The sequence below is a fragment of the Podarcis melisellensis genome, assembly GCF_964234715.1.
Source record: "Podarcis melisellensis genome assembly, chromosome: 16".
NCBI classification, from domain to species: Eukaryota; Metazoa; Chordata; class Lepidosauria; order Squamata; family Lacertidae; genus Podarcis; species Podarcis melisellensis.
This window is the reverse complement of record NC_138533.1, coordinates 8,199,311-8,219,773: the sequence shown is the minus strand read 5'-3', so window position 1 is coordinate 8,219,773 and position 20,463 is coordinate 8,199,311. Positions and strand designations below refer to the sequence as shown.

Below are 20,463 nucleotides of genomic sequence, written 5' to 3'. Positions count from 1 at the left end.
AGCATGGCCAACCGCTGGGGATTGTGGGAGTTGGGAGTCCAGCCGCATGCCCTCCCCTCTCCTAGACACACGTCCCAACCATAGCTGTCAAGTGTCTCTTATTTGGCGGGACAGTCCCTTATCCCAGCGCCATGTCCCGCTGCTGTCCCTTATTGATGAGGCTTCATTTGGGCGCTGGCTGGGCTTTCTGCCTTTGGCTCAGAGGGGCTCAGAAGTTGAACATACCTGTGCCCGGAAAATCCCTTATTTTGGCTGCTGATCCCTTATTTTCAAGGCTGCTGGTCCCTTATTTTCAAATCGGTAAGTTGACAGCTATGGTCCCAACCAATTAGGGATCACACATTAAATGCACGTAGAGAGGCGCAGAACAGAGATGGAGAGCTTTTGGTTCTCCAATTGTCCCTGTTCAAAACTCCCATCAGCCCCTAGTCAGCGTGGCCAACAGCAAAGGTTCATGGGAGTTGTAGTTCTGCAACACCTGCGGGGCCACAGCTTCACCATCCCCAATCAATAACCCCTTTTTTGCTTTCCCTGTCCCAGAATTTTGGACGCTGTGTAAAAAAACAAACAAGCGAAAAGCACCCAGGCACCGAATATTTGAGCTTGGCTGCTTTAAAAACCTCAGAGGGTTATTTTTTTCTCCCCCCACCTTCATTTTATGAAGGAAGAATTGAGAGGTAGCGGGTGTGAGAGCCGGCTGTTTTTCGGAGATGGGGCACAATTGGCCTTTGTTATGCCCACGGCCTCTTCTGCTGGGCCGCAGCAGGCTAGACAAACAGACTTCTGTGCTTTCTGACCGGTTGCCGACTTCCCTTCATTGGTGCTCGGAGGTGGGGAGGGTCCGGGGGGAGGGTCCAGACCCGGGTACAAGGCAAGTCCCTCTGGCACCCACCTAGCCCAGACCTGCTGCAGCAGCCGAACGCAAGATCCCTCCAGGTTTTAAGTAAGTGGTTTCGATTTAAGGGGATTGGGGAAGGGGCAGCACTGGGCATTGCTTTCCCCTCCTCTCTGCTCTCCCAAGAAATGGACATGCGAAACAGAGCTCCTCAGCGTCTGGGTCCTTAGAGGCGAGGGAAAAGGTTTGCTTGACAGAAGTTTACAGAATTACGCCTCACATGGATAACACAGAGAGAGGCTCTTCTCCTCCACAAGAGCAGAGCTTGCAGGCAAAGCTGAGTGTTGGAATATTCAGGACAGTTCACCTGTGGAACTCTCTGCCACAGGAATGTAGTGATGGCCGGCAACTGGAATGGCTTTAAAAGCGGACCGGGCATATTCGTGGGAATAGAAGGCTATTCATAGCTACTAGCCACCATTGGCTACACTCTGCCTCTGTGGTCAGAGGGAGCAACTGAACGCCAGTTGCTGGAAAACGCAGGAGGGGAGAGGGCTGTTGTGGGTTTGTCGCTGGGAGATATGGTTGGCACCTGCAAGGGCAGGGCTAGAGAGGGGCTGGGGGTCTGATCCAACAGGGTCTTCTTATGCTGGTCAATCTAGATCAATATTCCCTCTGTCTCCACAGAGAAGCAGCTGTGTTCAAGGGTTTCAGACAGGCGGCACTGCCAAAAAGTCAAGTTAAGAGCCTAGTCCTCATTGTTCTGAATAAAAAGCTCTACAGTGGTACCTCGGGTTAATCCGTTCTGGAGGTCCGTTCTTAACTTGAAACTGTTCTTAACCTGAGGTACCACTTTAGCTAATGGGGCCTCCCGCTGCTGCCGCCACGCAATTTCTGTTCTCATCCTGAAGCAAAGTTCTTAACCCGAGGTACTATTTCTGAGTTAGTGGAATCTGTAACCTGAAGCGTCTGTAACCCAAGGTACCACTGTATTGATAAGGAATTTAGGAAACTGCCTTATACCGCAGAAGGTCATTTGTTCGTTTGTCTTAGCATTTGCTACACTTGAATGTCAGGGCCGCCAGGGTTTCAGGTGAGGGACACTTCAAGACCTGGGACCTTCTGGGTACAAAGGGGGTGCTTTTCCACTGTGTGACGGCCCTCCCTTGAAGGGCAGCTGAAACAGTCCAGATGTTTGGAGCACCTATCAGGAAAAGGCAAACACATTTGGTGGGTTAGTTTGGGGGTGGGGGCAGCTGGGTGATGGAGGGGATAGGATGGAAGGTTGGTATTATTTTTATTTTCTCTCTCTCTCTGCTGGAACGTCGGCACTGCCCAGGGAACGACTGGGAGCCAGCATGTTTAGGAGAGACCAAACAAAGCACTGCAAATCTGCGCTGTGCGGTTGTGAATCTATGGAACTCACTGCTGCAGGGTTTTTAATTGATTTTTGTGTGTGGATTTTATTACATGGTTTTATGATTGTGCTGTTTTCTCCGTGACATAAATGCAGTAATAGTACTTGTAATTTAATAATAATAATAATAATAATAATAATAATAATAATGTTCAGTAGTATTTAGCTGTAGCTGCTGTGGGGGTGCAGCCTAGCACAAAACGGCTGCAGCATTTGAAAGAGTGAAAACGGCATTCCCGCCCCCCATCGGCTGCCCCCCAACAGGGAAAAGGCACCCACATCAGGAGCCACTGTGCTCTCTTGCAGAGAGAAGCTCTTTGCACCTCTTCTCTGTCCAGAATGGGAAGATCGAATCCTGGCATATTTAAGAGGGTGCTTTTGGTGTAGGAGAATGAGCCAGTACAAACAGGAACTGAGCTGGAAGACCAACCGTGTATTCTGGATTTTGAAAGAGATATTTTGTGGGCACCATTAGACGGGCTGGAGAGCACACGGGCACCCGTGCATGCTATGTGGGCACCTAGTCTCCAAACCAGCCTGCCTCTGTGCCCCCTGGCTGGTGATTAGGTGGTGGTGGTGGTTACTCACTTTGGCAAGCAAAAGGCACTCTGCACCTGCCCAGAGGCATTTCCTAGATGCAAGCCAGAGTTAAAGGAAACCCTAATTTTCTCTGATTCAGGTCACCTACCCGCAGGTGAATGGGTCTCTCTGAAAAGGGCTGTGGCACTTAACACCTAGGGAGCGTAACTGTCGGCTACCCCAGAATTGGGATCATACTCCTTTAATCCAGATCATTAACAAATTGAATAATCCAAGCGCTAGACCGCTGTGGCTTCTCTGAGCAAGGAGCGTCTCCCATAATCCCTTCAATGCGCTGAGCTGGCAGTCACCATGGCTGCATGTGTTATGTTATGTTGACTTGGCATCACCATCTGCACCCATGACTCATCTCTGACCCAGAAGATGCTGCAGGCACAGATCCGTCTACCACGTCACATATTAGAGAATAAAAGCAAATTGTTCTTCCTCGTAAGTTTAGGGAGCCTGCAGCCCTCCAGATGTTGCTGCACTCCCAACCCCTGGCAGCCAGCATGGCCAATGGTCAGAGATGATGGGAATCATAGGATCATAGAATTTTAGACCCTGAGGAACATCTAAGCCAACCCTCTGCAGTGCAGGAATATACAGCTGTCCCGTCCCAGGATCGAACCTGCAACCTTGGCGTCATCCAAATCTGGTGCTTGCGTTTGAGAATTGCTTTGTGCCCATTGTCCCTTTGCAAGGGACGAGGGAGGGAGAATGAGATGGCTTCCCCTCCCATTAGATGCCCTGCCCACCACCCCTCCAGCTTCGGTAGTTATCAGCCACCGCCAAATGGTAGAATCATAGAATCTTAGAGTTGGAAGGGACCCGGGGTCATCTAGTCCAACCCCCTGCAATGCAGAAATCTCAGCAAATAATAATAATAACAATAATAATAATAATTTATTATTTATACCCCGCCCATATATTCAACTCTACCGTTCTATGATTCTATGAACGGTTGAAAGGCCGGCCCATGGCGCATTCGCTCTGCCAAACAGCAAGTGACGTTGGTCTCCCTCCTTGACTTGCTTGTCGATTGATGGCGATGTTTTAGCAAGGAACGCTGGCACCCTTCGCGCAGGCGGCAGTGACCAGGGGTGGGGCGGCCTGTAAATCCACCCCTGGATTTGAGACACTGCTCTTCTTGTGCTTCGACATCAGATCCAACTCCCTCTGTTCCGACCCACCCCGTGTTCTTGCAAACATCTCGGTCATTCCACTGCTTCCCCCCCCCCCCGGTTCCTGTGCACACACAGAGAGAGAGAGACGCTTTTCCAAAATCCCACGGGTGAAGGGGCGAGGCTCAGCACCGCTGGTGCTACTGGACCAAGGAACTGAATGAGTTCTCTGTCTTGGCAGAGGGAGAAAAAATACAGTTGTAAACAGCTCCCCTTCTCCCCCTCCCAACCCTTTCCTGTTCAGAAAGTACCAGAACCGGCTCTGCTATTCAATAAAGTGACACATCTGCCTCAGGTGGCAAAGGATAGGGGGACGGCCCCCACCTTCCCCCCTAACTTCACTAAACCAGCTTGCTTTGTAACCCTCCATGCTAGCCTGTGGCCTGCAGGTATGGTGAGGGATAATGTCCCACTGCTGGTCTAGAAATAAGACGAAACTGCTAATCTGGTCAGATTTTGTACATGGCATTTGAGGGGAGGCAATTTTTCCTTTGCCTCAGGGAGCAAAATGGCTTGGGCACGATGAGCCACTAGCAATGTAAGGAGGCATATTTTCCCACCCCACCCTGTGTTTGTCTCATGCAGTTAGTCTCCTGCCCCAAACTGTGCTGTTTGTATTGCTGTCGTACATAAGTAATTTTATTTATCTATCTATGTTTATATTACATTTGTATACTGCACCTCATTCAAGGATAACAGGGCAGTTCACAGTATATAAGCACAAAAATACATCACATAAATGCAAAGGAAGCACAGGGGGAAATAATCAAGTATCACTTGCAGACTGAGAGCAATATACCTCCTTCAGGTATACAGGACCGAGGCCATTTAGGGCTTTAAAGGTCAACACCAACACTTTGAATTGTGCTCGGAAACGTACCGGCTGGCGGGCATGCAGCTTCCGTCCCAAGCCTCTGTGGGATGAGAGTGATTCCCGCAGAGGCTTGGGAAAAGGATGACAACTCTGGGAAATGAGGGGGGGGGCACCGGAGAGATCTTTGCACCACAGCGCCGAATATGCTTAAGACGGCCCTGATGGTAGGGAACCTAACACAAGCCTGCGGCATGTATCCTCTGGCTCCAAGGGAAGAGAAGGGTTGGGAGGTGGGATTCCAGCGGATGGGTTGACCGGAAGGGTACAGCGCACAGTTACTCCACGTTGACCAAACACAACAAGCTTCCGATTTTCGAAATCAAGCCTATGGAAGAGTGATATCCTAGGCGCTGTGTTGTTGAAAAACGACACCTTTCTAGAAAGCTTATACCGCAGTGAAGAGCTCTGGGTTTTCTCCTCCCCGCCATTAATAATTAGTTCAGACAATATATTATGGCAGCTTTTGAGGGGTCAACAAGATAGATATCAATAGGCTATAAAAGGCCTTTCTGGGACAACTAGGTCTTACTCAGAGTAAACCCACCAATGGGTCTTCTCAGAAGTCCGCTCACCTCTTTATCAGTGGGCCTCAATAGTTTTTCAGCTTAGGGGGGAAGATACTCTACCTCAGCCTTCTGTCATGGCCGGCCATGTTGTGGCCTATTTGAACCCATATACCAAAATACTTCATTTCAGTGTGTTTTATTGTTCTCCTGGGAACTTTGAGTCTCGGGTTCCTTGGCATGTAATAGGACTTGTCTGGGTACCCCTATAAGTTAAAGCTCTCCATGAGTGGACTGTATATTAGGGTTCCCATATCTCAAAAAGTGAAAATCCAATGTTGTTGATTTTTTTTTTTTTGCAAGATCTCCATAAAAAAGTATGCGTTTTAGCTATTTTTTAGGAAATTTGCCGCCACCCCCCCAAAAAAACACCACTTCAAATATGGGCTTTCCCGAACATTTTTACCAGTTCTGGAATATTCCAGCCCCAATACTATTTTGTCAGGCAAATTCCAGACATATGGCAGCCCTACTGTAGATCAATACACCCCAGAGGGCCAGATTTCGGCCCAGGAGTTGCCAGTTGCTGATAAAGAGAATGTCAGCAATGGCCAGAGAGCTATAATTCTCAGAGTGGTTTAGCAATCAACCCCTCTTCCCAGGAAACTCTGAAAATTTTAGTTCTGTGAAGGGAAGCAGGCCCACCAACTAATGCTCAGGACCCTTAACAAACAAAAGCTCCCAGCATTATTATTCTTTGGTGGGGGGGATATGACTGCTGAAGTGGTATAAGTAAAAGTAAAGGGACCCCTGACTGTTAGGTCCAGTTTCGGATGACTTTGGGGTTGCGGCGCTCATCTCGCTTAACTGGCCGACGGAGCCGGTGTTTGTCTGCAGACAGCTTCCGGGTCATGTGGCCAGCATGACTAAGCCGCTTCTGGCAAACCAGAGCAGCGCACAGAAATGCCGTTTACCTTCCCGCCGGAGTGGTACCTATTTATCTACTTGCACTTAGGGGTGCTTTCGAACTGCTAGGTTGGCAGGAGCAGGGACCGAGCAACGGGAGCTCACCCCGTCGCAGGGATTGGAACACCGGCCTTCCGATCGGCAAGTCCTAGGCTCTGTGGTTTAGACCACAGCGCCACCCGTGTCCCTTGAAGTGGTATAATCCTCTGTTAAATGTACGGTGCACAGTGTGACCGTGATGTGCCGCCGTGCCCCGATACCATAGGAATGACTGTGCTCTTCTTTAAAAAACCGAAACCTTTTACATGTATTTCATAAAAGAAAATAAATCAAGGGCCATGTGTAAGGCTGGGTGGAAGTGGGAACATTCCAGAACGTCGTTCCATTCTGGAAAAATGACAAGGCTCCATTGCACAGCGCCGCAGCGCAATTACACAATTACACAACTGTTTGAGGACAGGAAGCAAGAGAGAAATATTAGACCGTGGAGGAATTCAGGGAGCGATGGAATGCTGGCAGGTCTCTGGAGCATCTCTGGTCCACGCCTTAAACTTTTGCAATATCAGCTGATGTTCTCGGTGGCAAAGGCCTGGGAAGCAGTAGAGATAACAGCACACATCGCCCACTAGTGGTACTTTAATGCAAAGCTGGGCCAAACATTTCACGACCTTTCTGGTAGAATTTGATGTGCTTCTTCTTTTTTTAATTATTAAGGCCCTTGTCTACTCATCGAAGGCCATTTTGTAGACTATTCGTGGAATATCCTCCACATTCTTTCTGTGCATGCTGGTGGCGTCTGCCATTTCCCCTCACCATTTCCAGTGCATTGTGGGGGAATACAAAATGGCGGCCAGCTTGCCAACTCAGAAGCAGAACCAACTGAGGTGTGCTCTTCTTGGCAATCTGGAATTTGCCCTTGGTTTCATGTTCTGGCTAGTCATTGTTCAAAATGGCATGCAAGCAACCGTATCAATCACTACCCAGTGATTCACTATGTTGACTATAACATATCTGTGTGGAGAGGTAAGCCAGGAGCAGACCCGACTTCCACACTCTGTCAATATTATTATTATTATTATTATTATTATTATTATTATTATTATTATTATTATTATTATTTCATTGCATTAATAAGCCATGTTTCTGCCAAGGCACCTGTCAGGGAACTGCCATCGGAGCTAGAGGCGGAGGCAAGGCTCCCAAGCAATGCTGGAGAAAGGCCCAGCAGGGAGAGAGGCAGCTCATCGGCTGGGGAAGGAAATCAGCGTAACACCAGGGATAAAGGGGGGCAGATGGGGGAATCGGCGAGGGGGCTCCAGGACCCCTCGCCGGAGACCAGCGGGGAGAGCACGGGTCCTCCGCTGCCCACACCCACCCTGCGCAGAAGACTTCCGCTCAGGGAGAGTAGGCGGAGACTTGGCGTCAAAGAACTTCTTTGCTGGAAGAGGTTCAAGAAACGCCCACTGACGGATTCTGCTAGCGACTGAAACAGCCACGAAGTGAAGGGCTGTCCAGACAGAAAAGGTTTAACCTGGCAACCTAGCCAGGAGTGGCGGCAACGTACGCACGAGCAACCCCTATAACCATTACAGCACCCAAGGTGGTTTACAATTTTAAAGTACTAAGACAAATGATATAACATGGAAAATTGGGGGGGGGAGCTTACAATCTGACTGGAGCAAGCCCTGATGCTGTCAGACCCTCCAAGTGTCCCTGTTTTCCAGGGACAGTCCCGGATTTACAGAAGCTGTCCCGGTTTCTGATTTGATCCTGCAATGTCCCACTTTTCATTAGGACGTCCCTATTTTCATCAGAGAAATGTTGGAGAGTACGGAGTTATGTGACCCCCTGTATAGATAAATAACTATACAACCCTTGGAAGACATCTGAAGGCAGCTCTGTAGAGGGAAGGTTTATTTAAGGTTTCATGTTTTATTATGTTTTTATATATTTTGGAAGCCACCCAGTGTGGCTGGGACAAACCAGTAGGATGGGTGCTGTATAATAATAATAATCACTAGTAATACTACTACTGTGGAATTGGACATCCCTATTTTCATTGGAGAAATGTTGGAGGGTGTGTGTGTGTTTTGTGCCTGACTGCTTCACATTCTCCTTCGCCAGGCCAGAGAAGTAAAATCTTGGCTGCCAGAATAGCCTGGCAATGATGTCATGAGTCCCAACTGCTCATAAAGCGAGTGGAAGGCTGAGGTGGGGGGCAAGAGAGACAATAGTAAATGCAGCCCCACCAAACGAAGGGGCTTTGCAGGTAACGGCAACAGAGAAAGCCAAGATAAGGTAGATTTGCAGAAAGCAGAACGGAACATATCACCACATGTGGTGGACGTGGATCTTTTACATAAATATAGTGGAAGGTGATCATTAGAATAACAGCAACAGTATTGAAACATGAAGTTCCCTTAGGTCCGGTATGGATAGGGCAGAACTATATGTCACCTATCCTAAAGAAATAACATAAGGAACAGGCCTCCTATCTGCAAATACCTGTAAGAATGTTAATGGCTCAAAACTGGAAAGTTCCATTACTCCCTTCGTGGAAAGAATGTCCTAAGAAACTTTGGGATTTGGCCGTAATAGGAAGAATAACACCTAAGAGTGAAAACTGCAAGGGACTCTAGAAATAAATTATGGGGAAACAGGTTGCCCCTTAATACAATATTGAATTAAGAAAATAATGACCTTCCATAAAAGCTAATTCAAGTAGTTTTTGTCTTTCTCTTTTTTAAAAAAAAATGTTGTTTTATGTTGCCGTATTTTATTGCAGCATATTAAGGATCTGAAGGCTTTTTTCTCAAGCAGCTTTGTTGATTATTTTAATCACAGTCAAATGGTTATATCTATCTAAAATGAACAAATTTGCAGTTGGGGACCTGCTAATATAGAGGATGGTGAGCAGAGTGGTTGTAGAGTCTGAAACACCGTAGAGAGCCTGGGTGGAGCAGAAAGTGCATGTGAAACTTTGTACGGCAATAGAAACTTTACCATTCAGCCTTGCAGGAACCTGTGTAATGCAGTGGTCAAGGGAGAAATGGACTCAAAAAGGTTGAAAACCTCTGATATAATGCAAAGAGACTCAGACCTCCCCTCGATAAGAGTCTCGCCAAATCTGATTTGACTCCTACCAGGCTGCTAGAACCAAGGGCAGAGGTTGTCTGTGTGCCCACCAGCACCTCTTAAGACAGCCATTTTGCATTATGCCACGCTCCTGTGGCATCCATTTTGTGATAAGCCACATCCACGCAGACGCCATTTTGTGAGCGGCACCCACGGCAATAGCTCGAAATTTTTAAATGGTACCCTCTACCCCGAAAACGATGGCAACGCCTGGACTAGAGCAGCAACTAGGAAACTCAAGGAGGCTAAAACATCATCATCATTATGAATAATAATCACCATTAACAATAACGAGCAGGAAGGCGCATGAGGCCACCGACTTGCTGAAGCCTGGGCCTGGTCAGTGTCCAGATGGACAGGAACACTATAGTTTCTAACATGGAGTAAAAAGCAGGATATAAATGCAAGCAAACAAATAAATGAAATCAATACATAAGATAGGCTATTACAAAGCAACTCCTGTGCCTTCAAATTAGACTACTGTACTGAATATTGTAGGGACGCAGATAGCGCTGTGGGTTAAACCACAGAGCCTAGGACTTGCCAATCAGAAGGTCGGCGGTTCGAATCCCCGCGACGGGGTGAGCTCCCATTGCTCGGTCCCTGCTCCTGCCAACCTAGCAGTTCAAAAGTACGTCAAAGTGCAAGTAGATAAATAGGTACCGCACTGGCGGGAAGGTAAACGGCGCTTCTGTGTGCTGCTCTGGTTCGCCAGAAGCAGCTTAGTCATGCTGGCCACATGACCCGGAAGCTGTACGCTGGCTCCCTCGGCCAGTAAACCAAGATGAGCGCCGCAACCCCAGAGTCGGTCACGACTGGACCTAAGGGTCAGCGGTCCCTTTACCTTTACCGAATATTGTGTTTTGTTTTTTCTCTTGTATACACAATGCTAGGCTCATGGACTGCCGTAGCTTGGGTTTTGAATGTCTTATGTGATTTTTCAATTTCGTTGTTCTGTATGGGACAATGACAATAAAGATTATCGTATCGTAGGTGATTATTTCCCCCACTGCAAGTTCCCAAGCCCTGTTATTGGTTGGGCTCCGTCCCCAGTGCGGCCATGTTGAGCCTAGCTCTGCCCCCACGAGCCGCCATTTTGCACCAGGCCCCTCCCACCCCAACAAGGTTGATCCCGCAACTCTGAAGCCTTCCCACACTTTGCTAAAAAAATGTGCCCAGCCCTGAGTTTTGCCACAGCCCTGGGGTGCCCTCGACGTTTCCCCACATGGCAGCCGACTGAGAACTGCAGCCCCGCCTGCCCAGAGCTGACTTTGCCTCATGTGTGTGCCCAGGGTGGCATGAAACACCGTGACTTATGCCTGAGAACTAGGATGCCAAATCCAGCTCTGGAGGAGGAAAAGGCACAATAACACAATGCATGATTAATGGCCTCCCCCTTGCATCATTAATGCCGGGACGGTTTATTCTTGCCGCAAGCTCCAGGTCTTGTAACCAGACCCGAGGTGTGTGGGTGGGTTGTGGTTTTTTTGTTTTTTGTTTATTTCCAGTTGGGCTTTGCTTTTCCCGGCTCCAGGCCCGGAATCCGGTTTCGGGTCTCCTCCGTTTCCGCGGCAACCATTGAGGGCAGCGCGTTTTCATTCAACAAGGGCCCTTTCTCATCCCTGCGCAACCCAGAGTCAGGTGGGCCCGGATCCGTCACCCGAGCGGACTCCTCTGACAGCACCCTTTGTCCGATAGGAAGCTGGCAGAGACACCCGATCGCGGGCCCTCCTTATCGAGAGGATGGGTTACAGGTCCCCGGACAATGCCACTGTTACGGCAGAAACCGTATTAATAGACCGGGCGCTGACAAAAAAAAAACCCTCTCAGGAGTCGCGCCCGGCCAATGTGCTGCTGCCGAGATTTCGCAGGATGATTTCGGTCTGATGCCGGCCTGCCCAAATATCCTGGAGGGTTTTTTGGGGGGGTCTTCTTTGACCGTTGGAAGAAAATTTGAAGACATCTTTGAAGAAACAAACTCCTTTTAAAAAGAGCTGATATGTTGGTGCAGGCAAGCAGAAACAGAAACACATATATTATATATAGTTCACAGAGTCGAGGACTCATAGTGAGAGCCACTGGTAGGAGTTTCAGACTAGGGCCTGGGAGAGTTCAGGGTTCAAATCCCCCACACTTGGCCCCGTGAAGTTCATTTGAGGGACCTTGGGCCAGTCGCTGCCTCTCATCCTGACCTACTTCGCAGGGTTGTTTTGGGGGTTAAATGAAGAGGTAGGAGGACCATGCATGCCGCCTTAAGCTCTTTGGGGTATAAATGCAATTAATAAAACAAAACTATATTGAGGTATATTGTTTACATGAGGTGTATCACCTCAGTTAGCAAGGTTATCAATTTAGATAATTCAGGTATGACATCTTTTCTTACATTTATCTGCCATGCAATAAAAAGGTAAAGGGACCATTAGGTCCAGTCGTGACCGACTCTGGGGTTGCGGTGCTCATCTCGCTTTATTAGCCGAAGGAGCTGGCGTTTGTCTGCAGACAGCTTCCGGGTCATGTGGCCAGCATGACTAAGCTGCTTCTGGCAAACCAGAGCAGTGCACGGAAACACCGTCTACCTTCCCGCTGGAGTGGTACCTATTTATCTACTTGCACTTTGACTTGCTTTTGAACTGCTAGGTTGGCAGGAGCAAGGACCGAGCAACGGGAGCTCACCCCGTCGCAGAGATTTGAACCACCGACCTTCTGATCAGCATGCCCTAGGCTCTGTGATTTAACCCACAGCGCCACCCGCATCCCTAGCAATCCTAGGTCTACGAGTATGTCTTAGAGAAAAGGCGAGGAAGGGGGAACATGAGAAGAGCTGTCCGAAATTATGCATGTTGTGAAGACAGCGGATACGTTTTTCCTCCCTTTTGCATCGCATTAGAACTCAGGCACAGCCAGTGAAGTCAAATGTCAGGTAGATTTGGAACAGACAAAACAAAGGACTTCTTCCTATTTAAGCTCCCACAAGAGGCAACAGTGGCCACCAACTTGTGACAGCTTTAAAAGATTAGGAAGTTAGCTTAGCTGGAGCTGCTAACGTTCTGACAACCGCAGGAGGGGAGAGTTGCTATTGCACGCAGGCCTGGCTTGCAAGCTTCCCAGGGTTATCTGGTTGATCCTTATACCCCAGAGGCTGCTCCATTAGGGTAAATGGGTCACTGCCATGGCTTCTTACTTCCAGGGTGACCCTGGCTGTCAGCTTCCTCCCCCTGCTTAGTCTCAGGGTTGCCCCTGGTAGTACTCAGAGGGAAGGAAAAGGTGGCTCTCTGGCGCCACCTACTGCTGGGCTCCCTGCCTTCCGCCCTACCAGTTCTAACAGCCACCACTTGAGCTCTAAGAATAGGACACCGGACTAGATGGGCCTGATCCAGCACAGCTTTTCAATGCTCTTATTGAACTCATAGTTCGGAGTAAACATGGGTAGGATCAGGACCGGCGTTAGCAACCGACTTCCAGATGTTAACGGAGAAATCAAAGGGCTCCCTTGGACAAAAAAAGCCAAGGGCACCAACCAGGAATACCAGAGCAAACAGCAGCCAATAGGCTTGTCTTTATTGAAAACTGTCGCGACAGGTGCTACCCACCTGCTACCAGGTGAAACAAGATGGAAGCCCCGTACAAATTTTTATTAGCTGCTGATTTCCATGTTAAAGGTAAAGGGACCGCTGACCATTAGGTCCAGGCACGGACGACTCTGGGGTTGCGGCGCTCATCTCGCTTTACTGGTCGAGGGAGCCGGCGTACAGCTTCCAGGTCATGTAGCCAGCATGGCGAACCAGAGCAGTGCTCGGAAACGCCGTTTACCTTCCCACCGGAGCAGTACCTATTCATGTACTTGCACTTGGATGTGCTTTTGAACTGCTGGGTTGGCAGGAGCAGGGACCGAGCAATGGGAGCTCACCCCATTGCAGGGATTTGAACCGCCGACCTTCTGATCGGCAAGCTCTAGGCTCTGTGGTTTAGACCACAGCGCCCCCCGTGTCCCTAATCCCCATGTTACACCCCCCCAAACTACATCACGGTTACATCATGAAAGGGGAGGTCTGGTGGCAGTAATCTGAGCATCTTGGACCCTGCCCCATGCCTCCCCTTGCCCTCCACCACACACCCATCAAGTGAAACAAAATAGATATTTCCCTGTTTCCCAGCCAAGTTAATCACACCCTTTTGTCTTCATCTGGGTTTGTTATTTCTGGAATGGCTACCTGTCTGGCACTCAGGTATCAGGATGCCAGGAATTATCACTCAGGCAGAGGGGCTGCTGAGTAGCTGAGCTCACAGGTCTATATGAATTTCTGAAGTTTTCCCAGTGAGCCAGTACATAGATACATTTATCAGTGAATTGTTTGTTACGTTTGGTATTGTGCAGCAGAGGCCCTTTGAATAGATACGAAGAAACTGTGACGAAGTGTTTTGTGGGGACAAATGACAAAAGTCACAAAAGTGATTGTGCTGATTTTGGTAGTGGGATGCGTGTGCGTGATATCTGCTGGAGGGGCAACCCCCCCCAATCTATACATAAAGGTAAAAGGTTAAGGGACCCCTGACCATTAGGTCCAGTCCAGTAGGTCCAGCCGTCTGGGGCTGTGACGCTCATTTCGCTTTATTGGCTGAAGGAGCTGGCGTACAGCTTCCAGGTCATGTGGCCAGCATGACTAAGCTGCTTCTGGTGAACCAGAGCAGTGCACGGAAACACCGTTTACCTTCCTGCTGGAGCGGTACCTATTTATCTACCTGCACTTTGACGTGCTTTCGCTGTGGGTTAAACCACAGAGCCTAGGGCTTGCCAATCAGAAGGACGGTGGTTCAAATCCCCGCAACAGAGTGAGCTCCTGTTGCTCGGTCCCAGCTCCTGCCAACCTATACATAAATTCCTACAATACTACAGCGGGCACCAAAACCCCAGGTGGGCCCACCAGCAGCTGCCCCTAGCACACATTGGGCAGTTGGGTCTATGAGCTGCCATTTCAGTTTCCCAGAATGCCCCTGAGTGGCCCTGGGGCATTGTGGGCCATTAAAACGCCAGGTCCTGGCCTCGCTTTGACACCACTGGTTCCCAGTGAGCCCCTCAGGCCTCCCCAGGTGGGGAACCGCCCCTGCCTAGGATTGAGGTGATAGTCTGTGTGGAGGAAGAGAAGTACCCCGGCTCCTGCGCACTTGAACATTTGGGCGCCACGTAGCATGAGGCTTCCTTTTCGAGCTTTCAATGTATCCCAGAGGACAATTGCGCTCTTTGATCGGGCCAAAGAGCAGACAGATATAGCGGGCAATGGAGGGAGAAGAACTTCCAGCAGCGGTCAAGTAAAGCAGAGAAATACATCTGTGAAAACCAAGGCCAAAGATTTGCTTTGCTCCGGGTGTTGCAGAACCCCTGCACAGGTGTTGCAGAACCCCAGCCTTTTTCCAGTTGTGGGTTTTTGGGGCTCGCACAGGGCAGATTTCATTCGCTAACCTTTTGGGGGAGCAACACAGTTCCCCATCAAAAAGCGTGAGGGTTCTCTGGATCGTGTATTCAGCAGGGAGTAAAAAGAAGAAGAAAAGGACTCCTGTTTGCATAGGATGAGAATTTTTCCATTGCATTCAGTCATTCCCTGGGCTTAGTGGCTCCATCTGGGTGTGGTGGAGAGAATCCTGCCTAATCCTGCACCCACCCTGCCCCTTTAAATTTGGACACTGCCTGCCCGGTGAGCTCCCAGCCAGATTGTCCAGCTGCCGGTATCGGTTTCTTCCTTTGGGGGGAGGGCGCTGGGATCGTATTTAAAGCCACTGACCAGCTATTTTGGACTCGCTTTGTCAGAGGCAGCTGCGACGCACAGAACTGAGGACAGAAAGAGAGGTGAGGGTGAGGCTTTTTGGGGTTGTGCCCGCACAGGTGAGGGTGGGAGGCAGGTGTGGTGGGAGCAAGCGAGGGCAAGGGTTTTCGAAGCCAGGAACAGGTGGCCCCAACCTTTAAGCGACTGTAAAACTGAAAATGCAAGGGTCTTCTTGTGCCATTTAGTTGATTGTAGTTAAACCCCCTTCAAGGACTTGAGGATGGCCAATGCAGTCTCCCCAATCTCCCTTTATATCTTCCCAAAAGGCCTGCAGTGCTAGTTACACTGACAGAGTGACTGGCCCAAAGCCGACGAGTTGGCAGGGGGATTTGAACCTGGGTTTATCCAGCCCTAGTCCAACACACTAATCTCTACAGAGCTGTAGGAGCATGCCTGCCCTTTCCCTGTCGCTGTGCTTCATGCCTGGGACTCCTGTCCAGAATGCCAACATGGCAGAGCCTCACTCTCTTACTTTGGATCTCTCTTCCTTGATTCAAAACTCCTGAAGCGCAGCCTGAGAATACGGGTGGGAAATTATCTATGTACACACCATACGTTTAAAGCATATTCCCTGCCCACCCCCACCCCCAAGAATCCTGGAGACTGTCCTTTGCCCTTCACTGAGCTACAACTCCCAGCGCCCTTAAACTATAGTTCTCAGGATTGGGTGGCGTCATGTGCTTTAAGAATGCTTCAAATCTACGGTGTATTTCTGACTACAGAAAGGGATCGTCGGGAGGTTTGGGAGAGGTAAAAGGAAGTACTTCTTCGTGCGGTGCAGTTAAACTACGGAACTCGCTGCCACAGGAGGCAGCGATGGCCGCAGCGAGTTGCATGGCTTTAAGAGAGGACTGGACAAATTCGTTGAGGATAAGGCCACTGGTGGCTACGCTCTGCATCCACAGACGGAGGCAGCAAATTTTCTGGACACCAGTGGCTGGAAACCATAGGAAGGGAGAGGGGTCTTGGGTTCGAATCCTGCTTGAGAGCTTCCCATTATGGCATCTGCTTGGCCACTGTGAGAAACAGGACTAGATGGGCCATTGGCCTGACCCAAAAGGCTCCTGTTCTTATATCATGGGGTGGGTGGGTTTTCCCACCTTGTGTGACATTTCCTGGCTGTGTGTTAATGGCTGCCTGCATGCACCCAGGGAGTTTGATTGTCAACCTCCATTCCTCCACAAGGTCGGTTCTTTTATCGGGCTTCTCTCCTCCACCACCACCACCACCACCACCGCAGAAATGACGTCGCAGCTGGAGAGCGCAATGGACGGCCTCATCTCCGTCTTCCACAGCTACTCAGGCAAGGAGGGCGACAAGTACAAGCTGAGCAAGAAGGAGCTGAAGGACCTGCTGCAGAACGAGCTCGGCTGCTTCCTGGAGGTATGGAAAGTTTTAATGGGGAAATGGAATGGAGTAATCCCTGAGGAGGGCAAGCCCGACTGGCCGGCACAGCAATACCGGACATCTCCGCAACACAAGTTTTTGTTACCTGTCCCATCCAACGCTGGCTTGACAGTGAAATGTGGTCCTAGCAAGCTGGCTGGTGGCAGAAGAGGGGGATTTTTGTGAGGCTTGGAAACAAATCCAGCATTGGGTGGATTTGAACAAGAAGGATGATGCATGACTTGGTCTGCCGTCATTCGTGCATGCCTTTCTTGGGTTCTGTTCACGCGGCATGTCAATGCAAACTGGTTTACTTATAAAGGATAGTTCTATCAGTGCTTCTTTGCCAATACAGTGAAATAGATCTTCCATTTTCAAGGGTAGTTTGCTGCAGAAAACCAGGTGTTTGAAGAGCACCAGGAACTTTCTGCTAGTCCGGTTAAATATTTTGGAATGCTGTTTGTTTGCTATGCATTCAGACACATCTTACAATAATGTAACCAAATTGTGAATGGGGTTTCCTGAGATCAAGGAGCAGGTTTTCTGCCTATGTTTAGATATAACTGGGTGCCATTGTGAATCAAGATGGATTGCTGAATCCTTCAAAGCTGTGCTCATTCTAACCAAATTTTGCGTGATGGTCCCAGAGATCAAGAAGGTTTTTCTTCTATGTTTGGATGCAGCCGGGTGCCATTTTGATTCAAGATGGCAGGCTGAACCTTTCGAAAGTGTACCGATTTTAACCAATGTTTTCAAAACCGCTCTCATCTTTTTGGTTCCCGGTAATTCCCAAGCAATGCTGCGTATGGGACTGGTAGCATACAATCTTCCTGCTTAACATAAAGATGTTCGGAAGTCAAAGCACAGCTCCCCTTGGATGATTTGTAGAGCAGCATCACAATCCTGGATTTGCAGGAAGTCAGAGCAGGGTAGGGGAATGGGATAGAAGGCAGGTTCTTAAATGGTTTCTATACAACAGCAGAGGTTTGAATAAAGCAGAGAGGGAGAGATACGGAGGAGCTGCGAGAACATGGAGTGGGTTTGATGGAGCTGTGAATACATGGGGCAGGGAGTACCGTATTTTTTGCTCTATAAGACTCACTTTTTCCCTCCTAAAAAGTAAGGGGAAATGTGTGTGCATCTTATAGAAGCCAGAACAGCAAGAGGGATTGCTGCTTTTGCTGCGCAGCGATCCCTCTTGCTGTTCTGGCTTCTGAGATTCAGAATATTTTTTTCTTGTTTTCCTCCTCCAAAAACTAGGTGCGTCTTGTGGTCTGGTGTGTCTTATAGAGCGAAAAATATGGTAAGTGGGGCTGGCGAGTGATGCAAACAAAAGCAGTGGTAAAACAACACAATTGTAACAAATGAACCTCTTCTCTCCTGTGTTGCAGGCCCAGAAGGACACAGAAGCAGTGGACAAGATTATGCATGACCTGGATGAGAACGGCGATGGGGAGGTCGATTTCCAGGAATTCGTGGTCCTGGTGGCAGCCCTCACTGTGGCTTGCAACAACTTCTTCTGGGAGAACTCCTGAGGGGCTTGAAGTACTGGCGAGCCACGGAAGCAGCTGCTTTGCCAAGCCTGGCATGGCACCCCTCTTGCCGTCTCCTTCCGGGTCCCCCTCCTAGCCTCCTTGGCTTCTCCCTCCAGCCTGGAGGAAAGAGAGCACCTTTCAGTGCCATGTAATCGCTCGCCGAGACAACGCTGCTTATTAAAAGCCATCCCCCACCCAACCCTTTGCTGGTGGTCTGGTCTGCTTTTCTTGCAGGGGAAAGTGGGGAGGAGCAGATGTGGGGATGGGCCAACCACCTCCGGTTCCAGGATTGGGACCTTTCACGGGCTTTCTACTCAGCTATCCACACAAGGGCTGAAACTAAAAAAACAGAAAAATTCAATTTCACTTCTAGCACTGGTGACATCAACTGATGTGGCCAGTGTTGTTAAAATAAATATGCCCACGAATGTCACTAGCCTGCCATTAATTTTACTGGCCTGCAAAAACATTTTACTTAGAAGCCCACTCTTCAACCAGCATGGAAATGTTGGCTACAAGCCTTGTAGGGGTTTTTTCTTTTTACCAGCCTGCTGTCAAGTAGATTGAGCAATAAGTTTCTGCTGTGCTGGCCTGCATAATTTGGAGGAAGGTCATGTGTATGTGACTAACATAACAGAGTAAACCAGTATCTCTGTGACCTTAGTCACTGAAAATAAAGATATGGTTTCATTGGTGATTAACAACATCCTTCCAGGATACAGGACAAACTTATCCAAACTGCTCTTTGATGCATTAAAAATCATCTAAAAAGGTGTCCAAAGTAATATATATAGGGTACTTTTTTGTTACTCAAAATAGATTAAACTTTGTTGCAGCTCTAACTTTACTACAAACAAAACAAAACCAGAGAAATGTTCACTGCAGCAAGGGATTGGCTGACTCATATATTGCGCCCAAGATTTTTCAGCACCTTCCATCTTCAAAGCTGCAGTCCTACCCAATTTCCCCAAAAGGTGAGCTCCCATTCGATTCAATGGGAATGAATTCTGAGCAGACTTGTACAAGACAGCGCTGTAAGGCTACAGTGCACACTGTGGAATTAATCTCATTAAATTCAGTGAGATTTACTTCTGAGGAAACCTGGATAGGACCTGCAGGAAGTGAAGAAAACCTTGATCTGGGAGTGGAAGAGCATCTCTCTGATGACTGTAGAGGACTGCCACCTTGTGGTCAACCAATAAATGATACATCTTGAGCCTATGCATTTTTACTCATAAAAGGGATATTGTAAAACTGGAAAGTTTCAGAAAAGAACCACCCAAATGATCAAGGAGTTAAAGCAACTCCTCTACTAGGAAAGATTACATTTAGAGCTTTTTTATTTTAGGAGGGAAATGCAAGTTGGGAAGACATGATAGAGGTGCTTAAGATTATGGGCTGCATACACTGTTGGTTTTAAAGGATATTAGATATGGTAAAAGGAGAATTTCCTGGATGCACAGATCCAGATTTGGGGCAGGAACTCTTTGGTGAGAGAGCCCCAGCAGAGATTTATATTAAAACCACAAAACAGGCAGGAAAGTAAAGTGTGGGAATATAAGGTGTTGGGCCTTTCAAATATCCTCTCCTAAGACACTTTCAGAGTTCCCAATTTCCCTTAGCATAGACAAAGCCCATGTGTTTGAGAAGTTAATAAAGACTCAGGACAGACAAAATAAAGACCTCCTTCACACAGCACATAGCTAAAACGATGAAAATTGCTCCCACAAGATGCAACACCAGCCACCAATTTGGATGGCCTTAAAAGAGGATTAGACAAATTCACAGATAATAAGGTTATACGTGGTGACTAGCCACAATGGCTCTGTTCTACCTCCATAGTATATACACAAAGTATCAAATGTGGTGACAGTAATAATAATGCAACAAAACAACACCACAAACTGGCTTATGAGTATAAAACCAAATTTACTAGAATAACAACCAGAATAGACTTGTAACCATTCAAGCAACAAACATACTAAGGTGCCATGTGAAAAACAAAGCCCGGAGATACTGTAAACATGGAGTGGATAAACTGTATCTTAACAAGTTAGATGTGCAATAAATGTTATACAGACTGGATAAATGAACCGTTCAACAAGTATTAAGTCCAATCACAGAACTGGTTGTACATTTATCCATTCCCATGTTTACAGTATCTCCAGGACTTGTTTTGCACATGGCACCTTAGTATGTTTGTTGCTCGAGTGGTTACAAGTCTATCTCC

General features: G+C 48.3%; 1 protein-coding gene across 2 annotated transcripts; it reads left to right on the top strand.

Annotated features, from left to right (window-relative positions):
• Window positions 1–839: 839 nt before the first annotated feature.
• LOC309358700 (protein S100-A1-like) lies at window positions 840–18,432 on the top strand. 2 transcript variants are annotated; one of them, XM_081892091.1, is made up of 3 exons: window positions 840–943; window positions 16,553–16,695; window positions 18,090–18,432. In XM_081892091.1, the coding sequence occupies exons 2-3, from the start codon at window positions 16,555–16,557 to the stop codon at window positions 18,231–18,233; spliced, it is 285 nt and encodes a 94-aa protein (XP_081748217.1). In that variant the 5' UTR covers window positions 840–943; window positions 16,553–16,554; the 3' UTR covers window positions 18,234–18,432. The 2 variants fall into 2 exon arrangements, with proteins under 2 accessions (XP_081748217.1, XP_081748218.1); XM_081892092.1 differs by lacking the exon at window positions 840–943 and adding an exon at window positions 15,269–15,335.
• Window positions 18,433–20,463: the final 2,031 nt, after the last annotated feature.

Excerpts from the sequence above, each read along its gene's own strand:
- LOC309358700 (XM_081892091.1), top strand. The coding sequence starts at position 16,555 with ATGACGTCGCAGCTGGAGAGCGCAATGGACGGCCTCATCTCCGTCTTC. Across the intron at positions 16,696-18,089 it reads AGCTCGGCTGCTTCCTGGAG|GCCCAGAAGGACACAGAAGC; the intron begins GTATGGAAAGTT and ends CCTGTGTTGCAG.